Below are 25184 nucleotides of genomic sequence, written 5' to 3' on the forward strand. Positions count from 1 at the left end.
TTCTAACAATATCATTCAGTACTTTAAATGCAAGGAAAACATAAAATAAATGCCTTCTGGTTGATAAGGAATTTAATAATCAGTTAGGACAAGGTGTCAGATCAGGTAAGATCCAGGCCTGACTTCATAAGAGTATATCTATCAAACCTCATGAACTTAGAAAGAACTGAATATATAGTGTCTCAAATGCTGACCCATTGCTAAAGTCTGCAAGCTCTTTTGATAAATCCAAGCAGCTGGCAGTATGTTCAAAGTGGTGGGAAAAAGCAAGACTTGGATCCAAAAACACCCAAATTTTTGAATCAGGATGCTTCAAAGGGATACCATCACTACATATTGACAAGAAGAGGAGACTCTTAAATAAGTAAACTTTATAGACCCACATTTCTCAATATGTAATAACATTTAATTTAACTTATACGAGGAAAACACTGTTTTAGCGAACAGTCAAAACTCAGATTCCAATAGGAAGCCAAGGTGATTGACAAAGAGGCTGAATGTAGAATGGTCCTAGGTGGGAACTCTGAAGTTGTTGAAAATGGAGTGGACGAAAAGTTGCCTCTTAAAATCTTAATCTGCTGCTGTCTATCAGTCAAACAAGACTTCCGAAGTGAAAGAGACGTGGTGCCAAGAAGAAGAATTTATGGTTGATGTTTTCGAAGGATTTACTAAAGTTCGTGCCTATCGCACCTGTTTTATTACAGGTTTGTTGTTAAAAATTGCATAGAAGACTTTTTGCCATATATTTAACCTAGCCATTGCCTCTGGTAGCTTTCCGAACCGTTTATAACCGCGAACTAAACATAATTATATTCTATGAAATTTTTCTAACATTTTTTAAATTTGTATTTATGGTCAAATTTTCAGACAAGTAAAATCGCTTATATCTTTGGACCAGTTTATGAAAAGAATATCATGCGTTACTAACTTAAGCTGCTTATCACAGTTTATTTTGCTCAGACCTAGATGATCGGGGTTAAGTAGATGTCATTTATAAGGATTTTCGGAAAGATTTGATCAGATCAATTTGCATACACTTTTATTTAAATTAGAATAGTTAGGATTCTCCGAAGGAGTGAATTGTGTGATAATAAAGAGCTTACTTAAATAACTTAAGAACTTAAATATTTCAAAATGCTTTGTCATTTCATATTCTAGAAAAATATAAGTCATCAGTGTATTCAGAGAAACTTAACAGACTTAGAACAGTCAAAGACTTGGGCGTTAAATTTTCCTGAATTATTTTATTTTCGTGATAATATTTTAAGCACAACATTTTCGCATCAAATATATTGGGTTTCATTTTAAAAAACATCAAAGCTTTTTACGCTAATGCTTTACAGTCTATACAAAGATTTGTTAAATATTTAGCATTCGAACTGGAATAAAGAACAAAGAACTCCGCAAGCTGTTTTATTGGAAATATTTGGAGTGTATATAAATTCCTTTTGTTTTTCAAAATCTAACTACATTTTTGTATTTCCTATAAATGCGTGACTGTTTAAAATAAAGTGTTATTTATTTATTTACTAGCGTCGTCAAAAGATTTAAAGATATTGTTGGGGTTCATGCCGGCAATATATTGGAAAGCTTGGACCCTTTTGAAAGTCTTCTGCTTTAAGCTCCTGTTTTTTTGAACTTGATATAATTTTCCATTATGAAATTCTTTTTGAGATTTCTAAATGCTGGTCTTCTTGATCTCTTGGCCTCAGAACATAATTTACCCCACCATGAATGAGGATGTTTGTTGCTTGAAATATGTAGTCCTGCGCTTTTCCTTATGCAATAAGAATATATATTCTATTCTCAATATATTATAATAATTAATAATTAGTATAAGATGGCGCCTCTGGCACAGTGATTTTCGCTTATTAATTATAATATGAATTTTCAATAACTTTTTAATTTAAATGAAAACCATTTTTTACTAAATAAGATTTATTACTCTTGAGTTTATTACTTTTGCCTAATTATTTAATTAGGCAAGTTTAATCTTGCCTTCCTTTAAGAAATTGATGTTCCTAAGCTTCTCCCCAGTATGGTCGGAGTCATATTTCATCACCAATATTTCGTTATTATCTGAAAAAATTTACATTTTATAACATTATCACAAAAACTTGGCTCCAAGGATTTTTGTATCTCCAAGGGCATAATGAACTGTAAACCATTGAGGAGGAGTACTTCTTTGATAACTTACTTACCATTTTTTTCATAAATGACGATTGAGTCAAGATTGACTGTTAAGGTTCCTGGATTGCTGTCATCAATGAAACTGGAAAAAAAATAAAATTTCAACAAAAGAAACTTCTAATAATTTTTTTAAATTTCTTACGCAGTTGTTAAGTAGTTCGAGTTGGCATCGTAGCTGATGTTCAAATACATATACTCTTTATCGTTGACATATTTGAAGCTCTCGTAGTCGTCCACATACAAAGTAGCAGTACACATTTTATTCTGAAATATTCAAAAACTTAATTTAGAAAAGCAAATATTTAATTAATAGGACATACATCGTCAAGGGCACAGTGAAGTTCTATGGGATCATTTTTGATATCACCTACAGATCTTAGTACTCGTGGTTTCCTGTTGATGATGCTTCCTCTTCTGTAGAAGATTGGAGACTAGAAACAACTTTTATTAAATTGATATATTTTAAAGGTTTATCACGTTTGCTCACATAAGTAATATCGACAGGGATGTCAGCAAAAGTTTTCCCAGGATAATATTGAGCGAAGCTTTGGTTTGCCCCCTTGATCTGAATCCAACCTTCTTCCCCTGGGAAGTACACGTTCACAGATGTAGCGTTCGACTCGTAAACCGAAGCGATCAAAATATCGTTGCCTGAAGTTATAAAAAAAATCGTAAAAAACATTTCGAAGACCAGACAACTAATGCACTTAAGGAGACGCGAAATTCGGCTAGTGACACGTTTTTTAACCGGACACTGGTATTTAAGACGTCACCTCCTTACCACAATACCTATAGGTATTGTGGACAACCCGGAATGTCGGTGGTGTTGAGATGTGGGTTTGGGAAACTCCGGACTACGTTATCGGGGAGTGCGCAGTATTCACGCGCGCTCTGTTCAAATGTCAGGGCAAAAACACTTCTAGTTTACCCAGCGACATTAAGTCTTTCAAGCCATAGTACCTTATTGGTTTTTCCAAGGCTATTAGCCTGTGATAACCCTCGGTCCATAACACCTTACAATTCAAAATTATAACGAAGGTAGGCCCTACAGCTTAGTCTTTAATACAACTTTAAAACAATTGAAATTTGTCAATCATGATCACCATGCAAGATGTTGTACTCTGAGTTTTTTCTAAGATAGCACTAGCATCCGCCATTTTGAATAGTTATTTATACGTCATAAGATTTATGGAGTGTGTAACAACCCTCGATTAGCCGTTTCAATGTCGGATAACTTCAAATACACCCAAACACTGACGCTATCCGCCTTCGTTTCGCGCTAATACGAATTTTATTTCGTACGCACTTATCTCTTTCTTCAATCACATTTTTTATGGTTTACACCTCCGCCATTTTGAATTCAGCACTCATGATATGCGAAAGTGCTCTGATATCTTTGCTCTCGCATCTGCCATCTTGAATGTTAGAATTTTATTGTTACGTCAAATAATTTATGGAGGCTGTAGCAACTCTGGATCTGTCATTCTAATGATCGAAAGTACGAATACACTCAAGCGCTTACATTACCCATCTTCGTTTTTTTTTTTTTTTCACATGAATTACTGCTGGTTACAAGTAATATTATCCCATCAGATGACGTGTTCGTCTTACCTTATAAACCCCCATATTTCTTTCAGGGTTTGGCTAGTGTTGTCAAATTGTCGGTTCATTTACCACTCAATCCGTCTTCCTTTTTCAAGTGCCATATCAGCTCCCTCTGAGGTTGCACAATTGTGCTTTTGTAAGTACTTGGTACATGGTGTAATTACTTGGGCAATCGGAATAGTTCCTCTGCGCTGATGGTCCTCAGCCATCACAGGATATATACTGACGGAAGAATTCTGCATCACTCTCTAAAGACATCTCCACGGTATAAGATTTTCCTACGCTGTATTTAGTAGCATACTTATTGCGTCGGTTTTGTTTAGTTTTATTTCGTTGATCTTCATAGCTGTCCAGGGTATTCTCAGCATTCCCCGATGTAACCACGTCTCTTCTAACCGATTAACTGTAGTGGCCTTAATTGTCCAAATCTCTGCCCCATACAGCAACATTGCCCATATGTGGGATTTCACTATTCTCTGCCGTAATTTTAGGTTCAGATTATCATTACAAAATAATGGTTTCATTTTTTGTAATGCTGTTCGGGCTATCCCTATTTTACACCATATTTCTTTATCTGAATTTAGATGTTTGGTTATTTAAAATCCAAAGTACTTGATCGTACAACTGGATTACTCTGTCTATATTTTCCGCAAGTCAAGTCAAGTTATCAATCTGTGGTGCAGCATCAGGATGTGGTTGGCGACTGAATACAATAAATTTTGCCTTGTTCATATTTATGTTGATTTCCATTTTTTGTCCTTCCGCTTTTATGCAATAGATGTTGCCGGTCTTAGGATGACGGCGGCATATCGTATAGTATTTTAACATTTTCTGTAATAAAAGGAGAGCCCAAGCGAGGATTTTGCTTGTTACTCGAGCGCGTCAAAAAATCATATAGGAAAAAACCTTACAGAAACTTATGTACTCCTACCATATATGGATCTTTACTATAGAGGCGCGCGTTGACAGCAGTACGTCAGATTAGTAAAAAAATCCATCATTAGAAAAACTCGTCAGATTAAAACATGGTAAGTTAAGTACATGACGAAGAGTGTATATTTCAATAATCTAATGATTCGAGCGTGTTGTACGGAAATGGGAGTGACAAGATTGTAAAAAAAATATAACCTTGAAATACTCGGGGTGATTTATTTTTTTTAATTTTGAAGAAAATCCTTTAAGAATGACGGAATAAATATTATCTGACGATTTTCATGGGGCGATGTAGCTAAAACCATAAATATAGCGTGGAGCGTACAGATACTGAGAATTGTATTTCTCACTTCGCGTTTCTCTTTTCTTCTCACACTTTCTCTATTATTTACCCTCTTGCGCCATCCCCACTCTATCGTCTGCCGCCATGATCATGAGCTGATCACAATAGTTCATGTTTGACGCTCCAATTTATTTCTTGTGTCAAAACTATTATGTTAATTTAATGCAATAAGTTTTATATGCATTACAATAATGAGTGATGTAAATGTGAAACGTGTATTTTGTGGAGAAAAAACTTTAGTTTTTAAAACTTTAGGTTTAGTTTTTCGATTTGGTTACCGACCAAAGTTCAGAACCATATGTACCTACAGAAACCCGAGATGACGAAGAAATTTTATTTAAGTGTAAACCAACTTTGTAGAGGAATCCAGTGAGGATAAAGATATACAAATAACTGTATATTGTTTAATTACATCCAAAAATAAAAAATAAAAATTTTGTTTTTCTAATTGTCAGATCTTCCTGCTGTTGATGTGTTGTTCCTCCACATAATTGTCAGATTATCGTTTATGAGGACCAGGACATAAACTTGAACCATCGCATTTTTTTACATCTTCAAAAATCGGTTATGACTTGGTCCCGTCCAAATCGTCAGACATTTGAATAGGATACTTTTTTGAGTTCACTTAACATCCCCTCTGAATATCTGACACGCTCGATTAAGTTTTTTTTCTTTTCTTTTTCCTACCTCTTTTTTCTGACAACGTTCCGCTCACTACTCGTCACACTAAGACATAGCGTGCATATACGATGAATGTCTGCGCTCGAATATTTCCATGTAACTCTTTTTTTTTACATTTTTGAAGATTTAAACACGCTCACCTTCCCACTAAAATGGTAAACTTAACATAAACTTTTTTTCGTTTTAGGATCAAATCTTCTCAATCTAATAGATCCCCATGACGCTTTAGTAACTGCAAATTTAGCCTCCAAGGCTCCCCTACTATAAGCTTTCCGTTGAGGCGTTAAATTTTCGAGAATTCTAACATCCTGCTGTCCCTCTCCATGTTCTTTAAGATGTCTATAAACCTTTTATGTTGTATTATTGACTTCTTCTAATCGACAAAAGACACAACAACGTCCTTGTGCTAGTCACAACATTTTTTTGTAATGTGTTCAGAGCAAACAAAATAAAACTTCTATTACGTCTTAAGGGTTTTATTATGTCTTCCAAGCAGCATTAAATACTTCAACAAACCCACTATTGCTATTTTACGAGTGAACGCTTATTGTTGCCAGATTTTATGATAGAGGACGTACTTGATGATATCTGTCTTTTTTTATGGAAAATTCGACAGAAAGTCAACAAGTTCATTAACATAATTTAATTCGTCACAGTCAGTTACACCAAAAAAACAAACTCCGCTAATCACTGAGAGAGAAGCATATAGACAGCACTTCTTTTATGAGCGAATAAATTCCCATTCGTTTAGTACTAAACCAACCGTAAAATACAAGACTAAACTACTCACCAACTAAAAATTCATCCTCCAAATCATACCCAACCGGATCCTCAGGGTACTGGTACAGAAGGGGCTTTACAATCGGATCGCCAGTCCTCACATGCTCGTAGAACAGGGTGTACCAGTAAGGCAAGTGCTTATAACGGAGGTGCATGTGATCCCTGAGAATTTTCTGGGTTTCGTTTCCAAATCGGAAGGGCTCACGACGTGGAGTTCCAAGGGCGGCGTGGGCCCTGAAGAATGGCAACCATATACCCAACTGAAAAAACGCGAAGTTAAACATATATTTTGTATTGCCAATTAATTCAACGCTATTTACCTCATACCACCTTATAAGTAGTTCCTCAGTAGCATTCCCAGAGAATCCGGGAATGTCGGCACCGTAAAATGCCAAACCGACCAAATTTGAGGTCAAAGCCATAGGTACACTGAATCTCAGATCCTCGAAATATCCCCAATTGTCGCCACTCCATTTATTGGCATAACGTTGCGAGCCGGCGAAATAGGCGCGGGACAAGATGAATGGCCTTAAGGTACCATTGTCTCTCGCCATAAGACCCTTATGGGTTGACATGGTCTGTAAAAAGTTTGTAGGTTATTTTAAAAGCGTTTAATGTACTCAAATCTTACCTGAAGCATTCCATAAATGTTATGTACGTCCCTATGCTTTACACCACCATAGTGCAAAGTATCAAAAGGCAAAGTCCTTTCATACAAATTGTCAAACAACGTAGGCTCATTCATGTCATTCCAGAATCCTCCCAAAGCTGGGGTCGACGGGAAATTTTCGTACAAATGCAACTTGGCGTAATAATCTCTCGCCTCCGGGTTCAAATAATCCACCCAACTGGTATTACCGGGCCAACACTCTCCCACAAAGGGCTCATTTCCAGTCGAATCGTTTACAAACATCGCCCCCTGTAGCATATCAGTGTAAATCTTGTACTGCTGATCAATTTTGATGTGCGGATCGGAAATGGGCACAAGTTTACGGTGTCCTTGGTCGTCCACCCAGTTCAATAGTTTTACCGGATCGGGGAAAGCTGTTGCGTTCCAGGTGAACCATTGACGACTCGAGGTGTACTCGATGTCCAACCATAAAACGTCCAGAGGGAAATCATAGAGGTCGAAGTTGTTGATGGTGTCCATGACATCTTCGGTGGTATTGTAGGCCCAGCGGCATTGGTGATAACCCAAGGCCCAAAGCTGTAAAGAAGGTCGTGTGGAGTTTTATTGGATAAAGGAGAGTTGATTGTAAGATTATCTAGCAACTGCTAACTAGCGGTAAATTATTCTCAGAATTTTTCTCTTTTGTTTAACACATGCATTCGGTTTAAATGGGATAAAACTAGCCTTCTTTAATTGTGCCTCAAAAAACTATGAATGTATGAAACTAGCCTAATATGGCAAACTATAAACGAATATATAAAAACTAGTATATATAAACATAGTATATATAAAAACTATGAACGTATGAAACTAGCCTAGGCAATAGAATTAACCATAGAGAAGGTAAAATAAGAGAGACGTCAAATGATACGCATTTCGTACACCTTATTTTGACACGTGACATTTCGTAATTCCATTGGCTAGAAAGGGCGGTGCCACCGACATTGGGACTTAATATTAACAGCTGATATTGACATAGAGTAAGTATACTTTAATTTGTATCTAAATTTATATTAATTTTATATTTTTGCTTTTATTACCTGTAATTGTGAAAAACAAAAAAAACCAATTTCAAGACACAAATTAGTAATTTGTTATTGTTCTATTTGTATTTTACAATAATAACTAAATATTTTGTGTTGACATGTAAAATCATTGCCAAAAAGAAATAATAATAAAAAATATTACAAAGGAATTATTAACCGGGGGTGCCTAGTACCAAATCGTTCTAAAGTTTATTATGTTCCAATTCCAAAAAATGACGTCACATCAACAAAAATTTGTTATGTTCCTTCAGATTTGGTTATAAGAAAGAAATTACTCGAAACTGTAAATTTTATCAAAAACTTTTTTATCAAAAAAGATTATCTTTGTGAAGACCATTTTGACCAAAAATCATTCACAGGTTCATTTAAAAGAAGACTGGTAAAATGTATGTACATACAAAGAAAATTCCTAGCATGAAGATTAATATAATAGGTTGCATAACAATTCCCGCCTCAGTACCTCTTAAAGAGCGCTCTTTTAATACACTTAATGAGGTTATATTTGAACTCCAAAAGAAACCAACACCATTTGAGCAAATTTGAAATGAACATGGCTATTAACTTGCAAGAGTGACTCTGTACACGTAGATCTAATAAAATGCGAGAAGAGATTTGTATAACGTGTATATATTATCGACCAACTAATAGCAAAGCGCTTCTGACTCATAAATAGCCATCATCAGTGCTACCTAAAAGGTATAAAGGATATAACTTAAGTTCACTAAAATTATTAAACTTACGGGTCAAAATTTAACAGAAACCTCGCTTTCCCTAAACGTAAAATATATCATGACAAAACATACTATTTAAACAAACGTACGTCACAATTAGCAAATCTTTTAAATTATATAAGAATAGGACGTCAGTTATTACAGGAAGGTTCGTCTTGATCTTGGCAATCCTGACAGGAATAGAAGTTGTAGATAGGAGTCCAAACTTCCCATTAGTACAGATTTGTTCTCAGGTTTGCTTGACAGTTCTGTACAAATGATTTATTGGGGTGACGCCATGGCACCCATTTAGTAAAAGGGCTATAGTGAAATACTGGAGCTATTAGCAGAGAGCATGCTACTGTGCTCTAAGCTAAACTATTCGCTTTGTTAAAATATGGAAAGTTTGTTAGAAATATTAAATTGTGGACACCGCAACTCGGTCGTCTTAGTCTTCTCGGACAGCATATCAGCCATTAAAAGTGTATAGCCGCCATATAAAGGTCTTAGAGGAACATGTGAAGAACTACAGGATTGGGATTCGCGAAACTGCCGTTAGGTTCCGCAACTTTAATTAGCATTATAGGTTTATTAGTAAAGATACTCCGGAGATAGCAAATACATAACTAGGATAAAACGCAAAATTTTGCTATTAACGGATGTCTTAACTGTATACTGCGGACAATTTAACGTGCCGTTGATATTGAAAGAACAAAGAAGCTGCAGACTACGTCATCGGGGAGCCTTCAGCACTCACGCATGATAGGCTCAAATATCTAGACAATACTTATAGTTTGCTCATCGGCATAAAATTTTTCAGTATCTTATTGGCCTCTTCTTTTTCTTACATAACTTGTTCTGCTACAACAGGTCATGTTTTTATTTGCAGCTTTCCATGTCTGCTGTGTGTGGCAAGTGTGCTTTAAGTTGACTGGCCTCGGCAAATCGAATTGACAAATCGTGTGAAAATATGTTATGAGTGGCTTGTCGTGTATTACCGATTCTAGAAAGTATTATCTGTTTAGTCTTGCAGTAATTCCGTGTGATAGTCCTTGTTCAAAATGGTATTTCTGACTTTCAAGGTGCTCTCGTGATGATAAGGAAGGACCCATTTTCGATAGCTTTAAGTTGTCCCAAGTATCTGTTGTTTATGTCTGTCCAAAAAGAATAGGTATAGGTAAGGACTGGCCACACATAAACCTTATGAATCCTGATCCTAGTCCTTAAATAAAGTTTCTTCTTGGAGTGTAGAAGCACTTAGAATTGGCAAAGTTATGCGGTTGACTTTGCTGCATGTCAATTAGTATGTTGTGCCCATTAATGTTATTTCGTATGATACTAAGGTGTTGGTCGAGGAAAATGCCCGGATACTTTTGTGAGTAGCCAAAGGAAGAAACACATTTTCCTCTTCAGTCTCTCGCGCCTTTTCGAAAACATAATCGGTTGAGTCCGAGTCTTCCGTGGATTGCGCTGTAGTCTTCATTAGTGCATCCATGCCATTACCTGATCGAGATGGCCTTAAAGGTGCAGCCCCAGGCAGCTTTTCTGTAAAGCCGATGTTGTAATGGCTGTATCGTCAGCAAACTGGTAAATCTTGGTAGACTCCGTTGTGGGTAGATTGGACATGTAGATGTAGAAGTGGTGAACTTTGTAGAACTCTTGCCAGAATTTGGCGGCACGCGGAAAGGTGTTTATCGGCAGTCGAATTTTGCAAGAAGGAGTGAACCAGTCATATCTGCTACTCAAAAGAGTTATAATTTGCTTATCATTCTATGATGCCACTTATCAAATACCTTGGAGATGTCCCGAAAGACGTTGCGAGCACGGTTCACTCCAACTAAGATGTCAAAGTGTAATCTCGAAGTGATTTGGTGTATCATAATTAGTCATTTGCCTCTGATTACCCTCCTAACCCCCTAAGTACTTAGATGGAAAAAAGTATGTACTTAAGTTTGAACTAAATTCTTACCTGTGGCAAATGTGGTCTTCCGGTAATATCGACGTACTGCCTCACAGATTCGGTCAACGTGGGCCCCATTAATACAAAAAGATCCAACCTGCCGCCATCCACCATGAAGTAAGCGGTGTTGGTTTTGGTGTTGATTTCGATCCACTGTTCAGCTGCATTGTTATGGAAAATACCCGAAGTAACATTTCTGCATAAAAGAAAAAACATAATGGAAATGTTTGCTTTTCATCACATGCGAGTCATCTCTAATACTAACCCGAATCCGTAAATGACCGGGATAGATCCGTACATGGACCTGGTGGTATCTAGGACGTACTCGGTGGTACCGTAGTCGGTATTTCTCAGTCTGTACGGGTCGATGCTGAAATCAGCGGTGTGTCTCAGGTTCAGATGATCGGCATGTTCGTGCAGGCCCATCATACGTTTGGCACCGTTAAATTGCACCGCAAAGGTGAAAGCTTGGCTTTCTTCGGTCTAAAATTGGGATATTTCAATAAGGATATAAAGGTGGGTTATAAAAAGCGGTACTTATGGTTAATTAATTAAGCTTGGGCGGTCTTATATATAAATATTCTTCGCTCGCGCCTGAGCCTCTAGGGAAAGACTACTCAGAAGGCATAATCTCACGTTTAAAATTGAAATGAACAATTCATTAGGTTGATAATTTTCGACTGTTTTATTGTATTGTTATGGATGTAAGATAAAACGTCTACTTTTTAATCAGAGAAACTATGGAAATAACGAATTTCAAATGGTTGTACTGGTCACTAGGGACGAATATGATTGTGTAAATGGTTGTCACGAAAAAAAAATTGGAAAAGTTCTTCCTGAGACATTATTTTGTAATAATTTTTTGGTTTATGAGTGTTTAATATTTTTTCGTTTTTGGCATATTTTTACATTTTTCAGGAATTTTCCAAGATTAATAAAGATTCAATTTCTTTTAATCGTTGTAATCTCTAGCTTTTCCAGAAGATCATTTTTTTTTACTTTCATGTAAAATAGTTAAATCATCCGACACTGAAAGGTTGTGACCAGTTTTTTCTGCCCAGATTTTCTAGGAATTTCAAAAAACATTTCATATCTTCTACGAATATTAATTTTCAAGGAATTTCAAATATTTTTTTTTGTCCTTTTAGCCTTTGAAGGAAATTTTTTATCGTATTGCAGATATTGGACGTAATTTTTTATGCCTTCCAGGAATAAAAAAAAATTTCTTATCCTTCAGGCATTTGAAGAAAGTTTGTATTTTAGTCCAGGCATTTGACGTCATTTTCTATGCTTTCCAGAAACTTATAATTCTTCATGTTTCTAGGAGTTTTTTATTCCGGAAATGTTACGTCATTTTCTCGGCTTTTAAGAAATTTTAATTTTTTTCCACTTACTTGACTTCATTTTATTATATTTATTTCAGGAATTTTAAATAATTTTTCTGATGCTTTAGACATTTGAAGGAACATTTTATTTTATTCCTGATATTTGATATAATTGTTCATTTATTTTATTTATTCATTCCAGGAACTTTAAATAATTCTCCATGACTTCTAGGAGTTTTTATTCTTGTTCAGGACATTTGACGTAATTTTTTTTTATTTTCCAGAAATTTCAAATAATGTCTTACAGGAATTTTCAAAAAAATCTTTTAGGCATTTTGAGAAAATTTTCATTTTATTTTAGAAATTTGACGTCATTTTCTATGCCTTCCAGGAGTTTTAAATAATTATTGATGTCTTTTAGGAAATTTTCATTTGATTTCAGAGATTTGAGACATTTGCCGTAATTTTCTATGCTTTTCAGTATTTTAAAATATTTAATTTTTATCGTTTTTCTCAGTTTTTTTTTGTGTCTTTGGAAGTCAGAGGAATTTTTTGTGTCGTTCAGAAATTTAATTTAATTTTTTATATGCTTTACTTATTTGATATAATTTTTCAATTCTTTAACTAAAATAAATGTTCGTATCTGCAGAATAATTTTTTACACCTTTAACCACCAGAAATTCTACGAATTACTTTTCTTTTTAAAACGCCAGCACATCTTTTTTTCGTATTCCATACTTCAGGAGTACTAATTTAACATCTATTATGAAATTCCATTCCGATACAGTTTTTGGTGAAGGAATGGCAGCTTCCTTACTTGCGAGAAATTCATTCTCGCAATTATTTCGCAGTGACTATCTGTGGTGGCCCATCTTAGTTTAGAGGCGATATAACAAGAAAAAATCAATAGAGAATGTGACCAGTTGTTGGACCCACAGAGACTGAACCATTAATATTAAACGGGATAGTAAAGCTCTCCTTCCTTTATAGGCCATCCAGTCTTTAAGAAATAGTCGATAGGGGAGCATAAAACGAATAGGATAAGCAACTTGGCCAAAAGGAAATCAGTGCCATTATGCTGGTGGAGTGGAGGGTAATGAGAAAACAGATGAGTTCGCCAGTCTCTGATCAGTTGTTCGACTCACGGAGCGTGAATCATTCCTTTTAAATGGGGTAGTAAAGCCGATCTCACTTTATAGGCGATTCAATCTTGAAAAATCGATATAAGTAGGTATGGGGTGAACAACTTGGGCAGAAGGAAGTCACTTTCATTATGCTAATAGAGTGGAGCGCAATGAAAAATCTGATGAGTTCACCAGTCTCTGTCATCCGTTGTTAAATCCCCTTTTCGAAATGAGTAAGGAACCAATCTCTCACGTTCTAGACGAATGAGCATGGGAGAAAACTGAAACTGGTTAAGACTTAAGACGTAAGTTAGTTGGAATTATTGTAGATCATTGTATCTATTATAGGATATGACGTAAAGTATGCTGTGCCCTAATTGTGGTAGGGCACAGGAAACCGTTTACCAAAGATGTTTTATCTTAGAGGTAAGTGCAAAAGGTTGAGGGACGATCTCCATGTTCAGCACAGAAGAATACGTTAAGAAGTGGCCAGCGATTAGACCTAGACGCTGAACGCTGGCTTCTTCACTATTATTACTACTACTACTATCTCATAGGAAGCTGGTGAAATATTCTAGTAATCTTTTGTATAATTAGAGTATTTACGTACATTCTCAAAAATGATCCTGTTACCATCAAAAACCTGTTCCAACACGTCATTGTGATAAAACTCAATCATCAACGGTGTATTTTTCACGATAACTTTGTTACCTTCGTCGTCGGTGATCGTAGTAGTTTGATCCGCGAGGGACGTGGACACCTCCAAGCTAAATTAACAGAACCGCAATCAATAAACTGTGAAAATGAAACATGAAAATGAAAATGAAACTCACTGTTTGGCCTCCGGTTCCTTTTCCAGCGACAAATCCAACTGGTATCTGTGCTGGTCGTGCTCCTCAACGATTATCCTGAATCGTTGATTTTTCACGCCGCTGATCGATAACATCAACTGATCGCCACGTTTGTTACTTAGATCGAAATAGACCGTGGAGCTGGATGTATTAGCCAGCTGGGCATTAAATTCCTCATTTTCAGCTGGGAGCTTTAACCTCAGGCTTCTGTAACAATAATTCGACTTAAAAAATGTGTTTTTTCTTAAAAAAAAATAGCACTTACGAGCAAGTGGTTCTTGTAGAACAATTGTAGGGATATGGGATATCCAGGTTGCTGTCTGCTTGAGTGTCTGGTACCCATAGTGCTAGCGCTAGCACTAGCAAGCTGAAATTGATATGTTCATATTATAGTATAAAGCTTATAGCGTCGACAAGAGAGTCTCCTTGACTTTGACGTCAAGATGGCAGTTCCACCTATGAAATTTTTTCTTTTATCCATTCGTCACGAGGTAGGAACGGAAGACTTTTTTTATACACTGTATAGCTCTGAACAGTAGCCTTTCTGAGTATTCTGAAATTACTTTCTGAAAATCTTTCAGGCTCGAGCCATTAAAATCAATTAACTAAACTTAGCACGGCAATTAAAAATATCGAATACAACTTGTAACAACCTGATAAAATAAAAAAGAAACCTTGGATGACCGACGAGACTCTGCAACTAAGAAAAAAAAGACGATGATAGCGCATACAACAGCATAAATAAAATCTTTAAAATAAAAGTCCGTCAAGCCAACGAAAGAGACATTAAAGAACAGTGTACTGAAGTAGAAACACTGCAGGCAAGGCACGATACTTCAACATACACCAAACGGTTATAGAGTTAATTGGGACGTTCTAATATTTCTGACTTGGAAAATATATGACATACAAAGAACAACTCTTTTATGACACAAGACCCGAACCTTACAAAATAGATGATGATACAGGTGCAGATATCTTCACTTAACTGTAGGGTGTTTGCACGTTTCCTTACTACTAAAAGGCTTTTGATAGAGTGAAACATGAAAAATGGTAGAAATTCTGTTAGAATTCAAAAATTTGGGGCTGGATGGAATCGATATCAACATAATAGTTAACTTGTACTGGAATCAATCAGCTTTTGTCAGAAACGGGACAACAGAGGAAATGAAGATACTGAGGGTTGGAAGGCAGTGCTTCATTATCTACCCATTATCGATCAATACTTCAGAATCAGAATTCATATTTCTAGAAACCTTACAACACCCAGATTCAGGAATATCTTTGAATGAAGAAAGAATGAACAATATTCGTTATGCAGACTATATACGGTCGTTTTCTCCCACAGCATAGAGGGGTTGAAAAAGCTCATGGATAGAATAACAGAGTGCAGTGAACTATAGGGCCTCAATATGAATATTAAAAAAAACTTATGATTATAAGCAGAGACAATATTAATCACTGTCAGCTTGTAACCAACCAAAAAGCGCTGGATTGAGTGAGCTGTATTACTTACTCGGAACTATGGTGAATGAGCAATGGGATAATTCGCAAGAAATACGAAGCAGAAATGAAAAGACCAGTACTGCATTCGTCAAGGTGAGATATCTGTTCACAAACCATCAAATTTACGGGGTATTAGCATGGAAGTCACAGCGAAGAAATTGGAAGCATTCGAGAATATTAGAAATACCATGGACGGTAGCGCATCATAAATATCGAGGTTTTCAGCTGAAGTGGGGAAGCAAAAATATTAAAAGTTAATACTATGAAGGAAAGAAAGCTCCAAAATTTCAGACACGTTATAAGAAATGAAAACAGATTTCACTTATAAGACTATCTTGCAAGGAAAATTACTAGGAAAACGAAGCGTGGGTATAAAACGAATCTCACGGTTAAAAAAACCTTACAAATTGATTTTGTATCAACACAATCTGAGTTGTTCCGGGCTGCAGAGAACAAAGTTAAGACAGTATGTATAACAGCCAACATCCGAAACGAATAGGAACTAGAAGAAAAAGAATATTCTGATCTGAGTGTTTGCAAATTTGAGTAAATAGATCTTGATGATTTGAACTTTCTGATTGATTGACAAAAAATCTATAATTCTATAGTTTCTAGGTAGCTCGAGTAACTCTGCTTAACGAACTATAGCTCAGAAGAAATTACTCAAACTCTTCCGATATATTTAAAAATTATGAACCATGTAATCAAAAAATATTCAAAACCCTCTTATCTTAAATTGAATTTTAAGATTTTCTGTGTATTTCTTTTGGAAATTATGTGTTTTAGAAATTAAATTCATAAAAAAGCTGCTTGGAAAGAAACGGATTAAGTTTTCTCACAATCATAAATTAATTTAAAAAATTTTGATCTATTAACGAAAATTCCAAAGTTTTTTTTTCCTAGCTTGGTTAAGTTAAGATACATCTCAGATTATAATTACTTCATCTGTTTCAAATGTTCTCAAACTCAATTCTCAAACTTCAAATGTTTCTTTTAGGTTTAAATTCTGATATATCTACTGCTCAGAAGTATTTTTTATTTTTTAGTCTTAGTTTTTCTGAGGTATTTTTTGTGTAAGATCATGTGAAGACGTCAACTCAAACCCTTCTGATGTATTAATAGAAAATGAATAATTAGATCGACAAAAATATTTACATACAACACTCTCTGATCCTTATCTGAATTCGTAGATTTTTCGGGAAATTTCAGTGGTTTTTACTAACAGATCTGTTATTTATTTATCAGAGCAATCTTAAAACTTTTTGTTTTATTAACGAAATTTTATAAATAAAACGATAACTCGAAGAGGTCTAACACTATTTACAGAAATTGTATTTTCCAGTAGTACAGTTAAATTTTTGTCATCTACAACGGTTTTCTCGAAATCGTAAATTTGTTTAAAAAGTCAAAATAAATTCGTCGACATGATACTCTTTTTCAGCTATTTTTGGCCGACTATCTATCCATCATATCACCCGAAAATTCTAAAAATTAAATTCTTTTTAAAAATGGAAATAAAGCTACTCTCTTCTACTAAACTACTTTCAAAAAAATTTTCAAAAAATTTAAACTTTCTCAAAATTCAAAATTATGAAAAAATATTCTCAATAATCAAAATAAATCCATCAAAATGGTATTGTCTTTCAGCTACTTTTCTTCTTGTCAGTCTTTTTGCCATTCATAAGTTTTGATGATACTATTTTTTGCTGTTTTTTCTGTTTATAATTTCCTAATTTGTTCATTATATTTATTAGTTGTTCGTCTGCTGCAATAATCAAAGTGCCATCCGTATACCTAAGGTTAATAATGTTTCGCCCTCCATTTGATATTCCATCTACGTATGCTTCCTGTCTGACGCTGGCGTTATTGTGTTGGTAGATTCTCTTAATTAAATATATCAGATGCTTGGGAGCACCCATTTCACCCAGACCTCTCTACAGAAGTGGCCAGTTCACGGGGTTGAACTCTTTCGTATATATAGTCCACGAACCACAAATATAATTTTAAGTTGTGTTCCCTCGCTTTTACAATGATCTGTAGTGCATGCATCTACCTGGTTTGAACCTTCCTTCCTTTTTCATCTAGGATTTGAGAAAGTCGAAATATGTGGAGTAATACTTTCTTGCGTGTGGAATGTGGAAGAGTCCGACTAATCCAGGATAAAATTTGATTTTTGTCACCAACTATAATATGTGACACTCTCTGATCTTGATGCGAATTTAAGGAATTCCGGAATTTTAATAAATATATTTGTTATACTTCTAAGAAAATTATGAAATTTAATGAAAATATGGTTAAAAATTAAGTTTTCGTATAACACGCATCTGTCTCTTACGAATAGTGTAGGCGCACAATAGGCTTTCCTATTGTGGTCTTCACCTGTAGCTTTTTCTCAAGATAGTTATGTGTTTCTATACGGCTATCATAAGATCTATGCTAACGTACAGCGCTATTGTCTGGAACTAAATGGCTTATCTTAACATAACGGGAACAATGAGACTAACGTCAACCAGGGGACTTATGCTATGTCTGACGCCGCTGGATATACAAACAAAATGAAACTAAGCAGGAGTTCATTATGTAGGACATGCAACCATGAAGATGATGGAACACAAACTTTGCGATTGTCCTACTAGAATTCTTGGTGTATCCCACCCATCCCTTGAAGTGATCAGTAGTTCACATGGAAAGAAAAAGCTTTATTGTTTCAACAAATAACATTGTTATAAACAAAGCACAAACTAGGTATAAATTACACTAAATAAAACAAAAGCACAAATTATAACAAAAAATAATTTGTACATGGTTGTCGCTCTCGTTGATGATGGGCTGATAGAGAAATCCCTTACACCTTCAACAGAGGCGCACAATGGGTGTACTAAGGCATAAGTGTACGCACCACTCACTGCAATTACAGATATAGATACAGATTAGGCAGGTGGCCTAAAGGTCGATAGAAATTAATACTTCACACTATCCGAACTATGAAGAGAAGGTTTTCGTGAGATTTCTGAGTAAGAAGTTTCGATGACTTGGGTTTATAGAAAAATGCAGGCATGAATTTAAAAAAGAGAAATATGTGGATCAGATCTAGCACTGAACCCCACCAAAACTTATTCAAAATCTTAAAAGCACACTAACTATTAATAAAAATAAGCAAATAATCACCTGAGAAACTCCATTGTGCACCAAAAACAGTAACATTGCGACATAGATAAACCTTCGTTTATATAACAATTTTTCTAGAAAAACACTTGAACTGAAGATCTTATAAAACATTCTCCACTTAAGATAAGCTGATTATCGTTCTTAAAAAATTACGATACGTATTTCAGACTAAAATATTGTTTTTCATTGCAACGTTTCGATTCGCAAACAGGATTTCTTCAGGCAATTAGACTTTCGTCATGCTATACTTTTCATAAAAAGAACAGTTCAAAAAACGCTCCCTAGTTAAGATATTGTTGTTTTTATTAATAGCAACGTTTCGAACCCTAAACGGCCGTCATCTTTAGATAATCAAGCTTTCCCTACGCTCTCACTTTAACCATTTCATTTTAAAAGACAATACAATTTGCCCTGTATAATGAGGCTCGTTTAAACAAAACAAAGATTCATTTTTATATAAACTTTTTACGCACCGTTGGTAATAATAATACAGGAAATCGGTGGTGTGTCTTCATATATAACGCAATAATGTGCTCGAGAGACTAGTTTGTAACACCATGTTGTCACTTAGGTGGTTATTGGTGCTCTCGGTTAGTCTTAGTTGTGCTGTCGCTAATGTTGTTACGGAAAATGCTTATACTGGTGATAATGTGAGGTAAGAGAAGATGGAAATTGTTTTTTTTGTCTTTTGGTACTGAATTTTTTTAGAAGATTTTTGTTTTTAATTAAGGCACTTTTCCCTTTTCTTAACATCTGCACCATTTTTTTGTATTTTTATCATCAGCAGTTTTCTGTAAATTAAAACATTTTTCCCAAAAAGTTTTTATGAAGTAAATAAATTTTGAAAGATATTACGTAGAGCAAGCAAGGTTTATCTTGCGCTTATATATTTTTTTATGGAGAACTCGAAAAGATATTAGGAACATAGAATACCAAAGTCTATATATTTCAATCTATTTTGTTTAAAATATATGGATTTTGACAATAATGTAGCGATCTTATTATTCTTTTCGCTAAAATAGTCAAGCGATTTATTACTCAAGTACACACTTAACACTACTAGAAACATTTACTTACACTGTATTTATTGCCTATTATTTATTTCGATTTAAAAGTCGCGCCAATATTGTGACTTGAGCTGGCTCACATTTTAGCTATACTATTGTTCCGGAAAATTCGATAAACTTGTTCCCCTCTTTTAACAGAACCTCTTGTAGAAATATTAATCCATGCGTTTCTGCAGAGAACGACTTTTAGAATTATAACAGACTCCTTCAACACATCAGAACTTGGATGCCTGATGTAAATCTGAAAACTACTTCTTAAATATTGCGAATCATCGTCCAGTCAGTTCAACTTATCGAGACTACAGGCTAGCTGGGAAAACGCCAGGCTTCTCAGCAAGCAACACCTCTTTTAGAGAACACAAAGCATCCAAACATCTTTATAGGTTGATCGCTTCATTAGTTCTCTTGAGTGCTTGACGCAGCCCTTGAATTTTTCCGCAAATTTATCTGCGGATATATCAGCTATTATTTCTCCAGAATTTTTCAAATGCTTAACCACACAGCTTCCGAGTATACTCAGGTGGAGCAGTAAACAGGTACTGCTGTACATTACATATTACGCCGTACCGTCATATGCCATGAATGAATCGAAAATTAAATCTAGCTCTGGTTGGATTTGCCGAAAGCTCAGCGTCTTCGTGGTTTCCATAATAAAGAGGCAGTCCAGGCAACCAAACTTCATATCACATAAGAGTAAAGTTCGCTTCTTATCACTCGCCGTATACTCCTGTGTTTTCATGGATGGCCGATCAATAAGCCAAGAGAAAGAAATTTAAAAAGCTATTCCAGTCTGTTTGGTGGCTAAAGATTATTTTAGCCAAATGCCGATTAATGGTTCTATTCATGCTTTCCACCATGCCATCTGACTGCGGATGTAATGTGGTAGTTCTCGTTTACTTGATTCCAAGCATCTAACAGATGTTCTGGAACAAGCTGGATTTGAAATTTCGTCCTTGGTTTGAATGTAACTCGAAAGGTGCACCAAATTGGCACATCCATTCTTTTGCATTGTCAATAACAATCCTTTTAAAAGGCCTTCCCACCTTGTATTAGAGCGTCAAAGCTATCTGTTTACTCTGCGGCCCATTGCTTGCCAAATATACAACGCAATTTCTGCAATAGTTCTTTGAGTCACTTTGCTACTGCCCCAGCCCAATCTTTCCCTCATTTTTCTCAAGGTCTTTGCTACTCCAAAATATGTTCTTTACTCTTCTAAAATAAGTTCCATTATGCTTAATATGACTTCGGATGATATTCGGAAAATACGGCATCTTCTAAGAAATAGTCCATCTTTCTTCAAAGAGACCGGCTTACATTAAATAGTAATGAAATAAACTCTCAGATCTCAAATTTATTAAATTAAAGTCAAAGCATTACACGTGTTTCGCCCGTGCTAGGCATCATCAGATCCACTTGTGTATTCACAAATAAAAAGAACGAAAACAGAAGCAGAGAACAACACTACATGATACAAGTCAAGGGTAGAAATTAAGTTAAAATTGGTAAAATCGGACGGAGACTAGTTAATACATATTAAAATTATATTAGGGTAAGTCCGGGATAGATGCCCTACTTTTTTTGTTAAGTTAATATCTCAAAACTTTCTTTTATTAAAGAAAAGTTATCTAATGTGTGAAGACTGTTATACTAATTAGACATCTTTTCCGGAATATAAAACTGAAGGAAACTTAAGATTTTTGACCGAAAATAACTAAACTATAAATCCGGAATGCTGGCCATCTCTCCCGAGTATCCGGGAGTGTTGCCCTTCATTTTTAAATTCATTTTTAACTTCACTTTTAAATGCAGATATTGCATTTGAGGTTGTTGCTGCTTTGGCCCAAGCCTCTCATATTAATGTACCAAATTGTAGCCTACTAATTTTTCGTGAAGGAGTTGATCTCATCCATTTATTGCACACGTTGTTCCACGCTAATTTTAGAGATTTAAAAACAGCTCGGTCCAAAGGCTGTAGGAAATGAGTTGTGTGACTAGGTAGGTTTAGAATTTTTAACGTTATTCTCATCAGCATACTCAAGCGTTTCTCCAGAACTGTGATGCGAGGCATGCCCATCTACCAAAAGAAGAACTTTTCCTGGAGGTTTTCTAGGAAAAAACTGCTCTGTTAGCCAGTCACGAAAAATGTCAGAGTTTATATAGGCTGATTTTGCAGACATATAAACATAAGATCCTGGTGGCATACCATCTTCACATTCAGCTTTTTTATTTTTTCCTTTCATAATAAAAACTGGTGGTAAAAATGTTCCTTCAGCATTACAACATGCAATCACTGTAATAGTCTCACCCTTTTCACCCGAGGTTATAGAAGAGACCTGTTTGGATCCTTTAGTAGCAATAACTTGTGTTGCTTTATTGCAGAGCTGCAAACCAGATTTATCCATGTTGTATATGTGCCCAGGTTTAGTCATGATATCATTTTCCTGTAAAATGGAAACCAAACGTTCAAAGTACTCCGTTACACATGGTCTTGACATTCCCACTGCCCGAGCAACAGACACGCCTTTAGATTTTCGTACCGATAATGAACTATTTCGCCTCAGAAACGAATTGAGCCAGTCATAACCCTCTCTCTCACTGTCTACGTTAAATCTATGGTCTATACCAAGGGCTGTGGCAAATTTGTAAGCAATATGTCTTACATCATCACGTGTAGGTGCAAAACCCCTTAACTGCATTTTTTTAATATGCAATACCAACTTTTCCTCATTGTGCTTGCCTAGTATTGAAGATGGTCTTAGGGCTGTTTTTTCGGTATTATTATTTGCCCGTCGGCGGCGCAATGTTCTTGAGGGAAGTTTCGGGAGGCTTGATTGATACCCATTTCACCACTTTCAATAGCCTGTAAAGCCGCAATCAACTCCTCTTTGGTCCAACGAGCCCTTTCTGGGCATTTGCGCTTGTATTCGGTAGGCATTCTGCAAAAAAGGCATACAATGTTTAAAACATAATCTTTAAAAATTTCAATGGGGCATCTATCCCAAATGCATGGGAGAGATGCCCCACCCCATAGTTTGCGACTAAGGTATATTTAGTAAACCTAAATAAGTTTAAATAGTCTCTTTGACATGCTATTATACAAATACCTTCTAAAATTTTGAAAACGCTTACAAAAAATAAATATTCACAAAATATTATACACTACAAAATAAATATTAAACATACCTTAAAAAAAAAACGTAAACAATTAGGGCGATGTTATTACCGGCACTGACTTTCGACATCAACTACACATGGTCATTGAAAACCCAATCGTTACACACTAAAACAACGCGCCTCTAGCGAAATATATATGCGAACCACGAGCTTTGGCCATCTCTCCCGATGGGGCGTCTCTCCCGGACTTACCCTATCATAAATATGAATCATATAATTTTCAATCAATCATCGACACGTGAAATCCTTTGACTTTAATTTAATAAATTTGAGACCTGTGACTTAGAGTTTATTTCATTACTATTTATTGGCATCTTCGTTCTAAGTCGGTTTCTTCCTTTTTTTATTCAGTTTAGTTAGACTGTTTACAGATTCCCCTTAGTTTTTTTTTTTAATGTTTCCATTTTGCCAACCATTGCCCATGGTGGTTCTTAACAATGGAGCATCTATCTTCCTTTCCCGCTGATAATACTCGCAGTCCTCTAATATCCTTTTTAATGATCCGCTTGAGCGAATCTTCAAAATTATCTTTCCCTGGAATGATTTGCCGGACACGAACCTAGCCCTTGTTCGTGTGCTTCCTGTGGCAGCTTTGAATTCAAAGGTCCATGTTAGTGTATCTACTAGCTTAGAATAAGCTAGCAGTAACGCCTGCCGCATTTTAGTGTGTCACTTACTTAATCTTTTTCTGGACATCTGGATATGCCAGTCGAACTAAACGTGCAATATCAGCAAGGACTTTATGACTTCTGACACCGCACGTGTGGTAGACCTGTTTCAGGCGTGACTGATCGTAACGCATCTTCAAATGTCTCACCCGGTGGTTGTAGATTTTTGCTCTACATGCCAATAAGCATTCTTAGGACTATACCTAAGATTTTTGAAACCTTTATTTGTGAGCACCTTGGGAGTGGTTTTCGTGCCGGATTATCTGCAGAGCTAAACCTCCTGAGTTACAACCACCTACTGTTAGAGGCCCTGGAGAATGAATACCAGGTTCATTCCATATACACTGACTTTTCCAAGGCCTTTAATCGTGTTAACCATGAGACTATGATTTTTAAACTTGAGCTTTAAGTCCGGTGTTATTCGGGGATCACATTTAAGACCCCTGATACTTAGATAACTTATCTAGCAATGATATTCATAAATATTTCGAAAATAGCAACTTTTTATTATTCTCCGCTGACCTTAAATTTAAAGTTATACTGACAAATAATGAATTACAGTCGCACATAAATAGTTCTACCGAATAATGGTGCGCTGTAAATGGCATGGAGCTAAATGTCTCAAAGTATCAATGTAGTTTGATATTGGAAGAAACCTTATTAATTTTCCCTACGTTTTGCACCCTACATAGTACCTAAATCATTTAAGCCATTAAGAACTTGTATTGTGCTCGTCAGACCCTATGTAAAATATGCCTTAACATTCTGGTCCTCGTTATAATGTCCAAGTGTGTGCCACTGAAAAAGTGCAAAAAAAAATCTAGCAATGGGCTTTATGACATTGACTACAATGACCTTCAGTAAAAACTTATTTTTCTAAAAATCAAAATAAACCCATCGACACGGTGCTCTTTATTAGCTTGTATTGTCCGATTAATCCAATGGAAAAATTATAATTTTGATACCAGCAGATTTTTCTAAGAAATCTCACTTTGCTCTACTAAATAATTTTAAAAAAAATACAATTTTTAGATTTGATACGTCAAACGTCTTGTCAACCATAGCGACCCACCTGATGGCCCGACAAAATGGCGACGGCGAATCCCAAATTATCTCCTTAAATTTGTCGAATTTATTGGTGCTGATTTTACTAAAAGGGTTAATATTTGCCGCGGCCTCCTTGGTAGGATATAAGGGACATTATGGGGGTAAGTAGCCAATCAGAATTATAATTTTTAGTTAAATTACTTTTCCTAAATATTTTGTATTCAGTGCAATCGTAAAGTAGCGGATAAATTCAATAAAAATGAAATGGACCGTTTCTCAAAAAAAAGGCCTGAACCCGTCGATTTCGAAATTAAATATACAGGTAGGCTAAAAAAA

The 25184-nt window shown here is 35.6% G+C and overlaps 2 protein-coding genes across 6 annotated transcripts in view; one reads left to right on the forward strand and one right to left on the reverse strand.

Moving 5' to 3' along the window:
* Positions 1-25184, forward strand: part of LOC126750102 (uncharacterized) — a 49570-nt gene continuing 24386 nt past the window's right edge. The window contains exons 1-3 of one of the 5 annotated variants that reach the window (XR_007665624.1): positions 1-364; positions 441-704; positions 24834-25009. Coding sequence is in view for 1 of the 5 variants with exons in the window: in XM_050459606.1 (XP_050315563.1) it covers positions 19450-19547; positions 24834-25009 (274 nt within the window). In the remaining 4 variants the exon portion in view is untranslated. Of the gene's footprint in view, positions 705-8043; positions 8183-13562; positions 13673-19132; positions 19548-24833; positions 25010-25184 lie in introns of those variants that run through there. The other 4 variants (XR_007665622.1, XR_007665623.1, XR_007665625.1 and 1 more) reach the window with 4 other exon arrangements.
* LOC126750101 (neutral alpha-glucosidase C-like) lies at positions 1914-18939 on the reverse strand. The gene is made up of 14 exons (XM_050459605.1): positions 18893-18939; positions 14484-14585; positions 14201-14425; positions 13978-14134; positions 11184-11401; positions 10928-11114; positions 7164-7739; positions 6853-7110; positions 6543-6792; positions 2678-2841; positions 2511-2621; positions 2333-2454; positions 2202-2272; positions 1914-2079 (listed from the first exon to the last, which is right to left on the reverse strand). The coding sequence occupies exons 1-14, from the start codon at positions 18934-18936 to the stop codon at positions 1979-1981; spliced, it is 2586 nt and encodes an 861-aa protein (XP_050315562.1). The 5' UTR covers positions 18937-18939; the 3' UTR covers positions 1914-1978.

The sequence above is a fragment of the Anthonomus grandis genome, chromosome 2 (genome assembly GCF_022605725.1).
Source record: "Anthonomus grandis grandis chromosome 2, icAntGran1.3, whole genome shotgun sequence".
Classification (NCBI taxonomy): domain Eukaryota; kingdom Metazoa; phylum Arthropoda; class Insecta; order Coleoptera; family Curculionidae; genus Anthonomus; species Anthonomus grandis.

Coding starts and splice junctions, on each gene's coding strand:
- LOC126750101 (XM_050459605.1), bottom strand. CDS start 18,936: ATGTCGCAATGTTACTGTTTTTGGTGCACAATGGAGTTTCTCAG. Junction 6,793..6,852: donor TACTTATAAGGTGGTATGAG/GTAAATAGCGTT, acceptor GCGTTTTTTCAG/TTGGGTATATGGTTGCCATT. Junction 2,273..2,332: donor TCGAACTACTTAACAACTGC/GTAAGAAATTTA, acceptor TTTTTTTTCCAG/TTTCATTGATGACAGCAATC.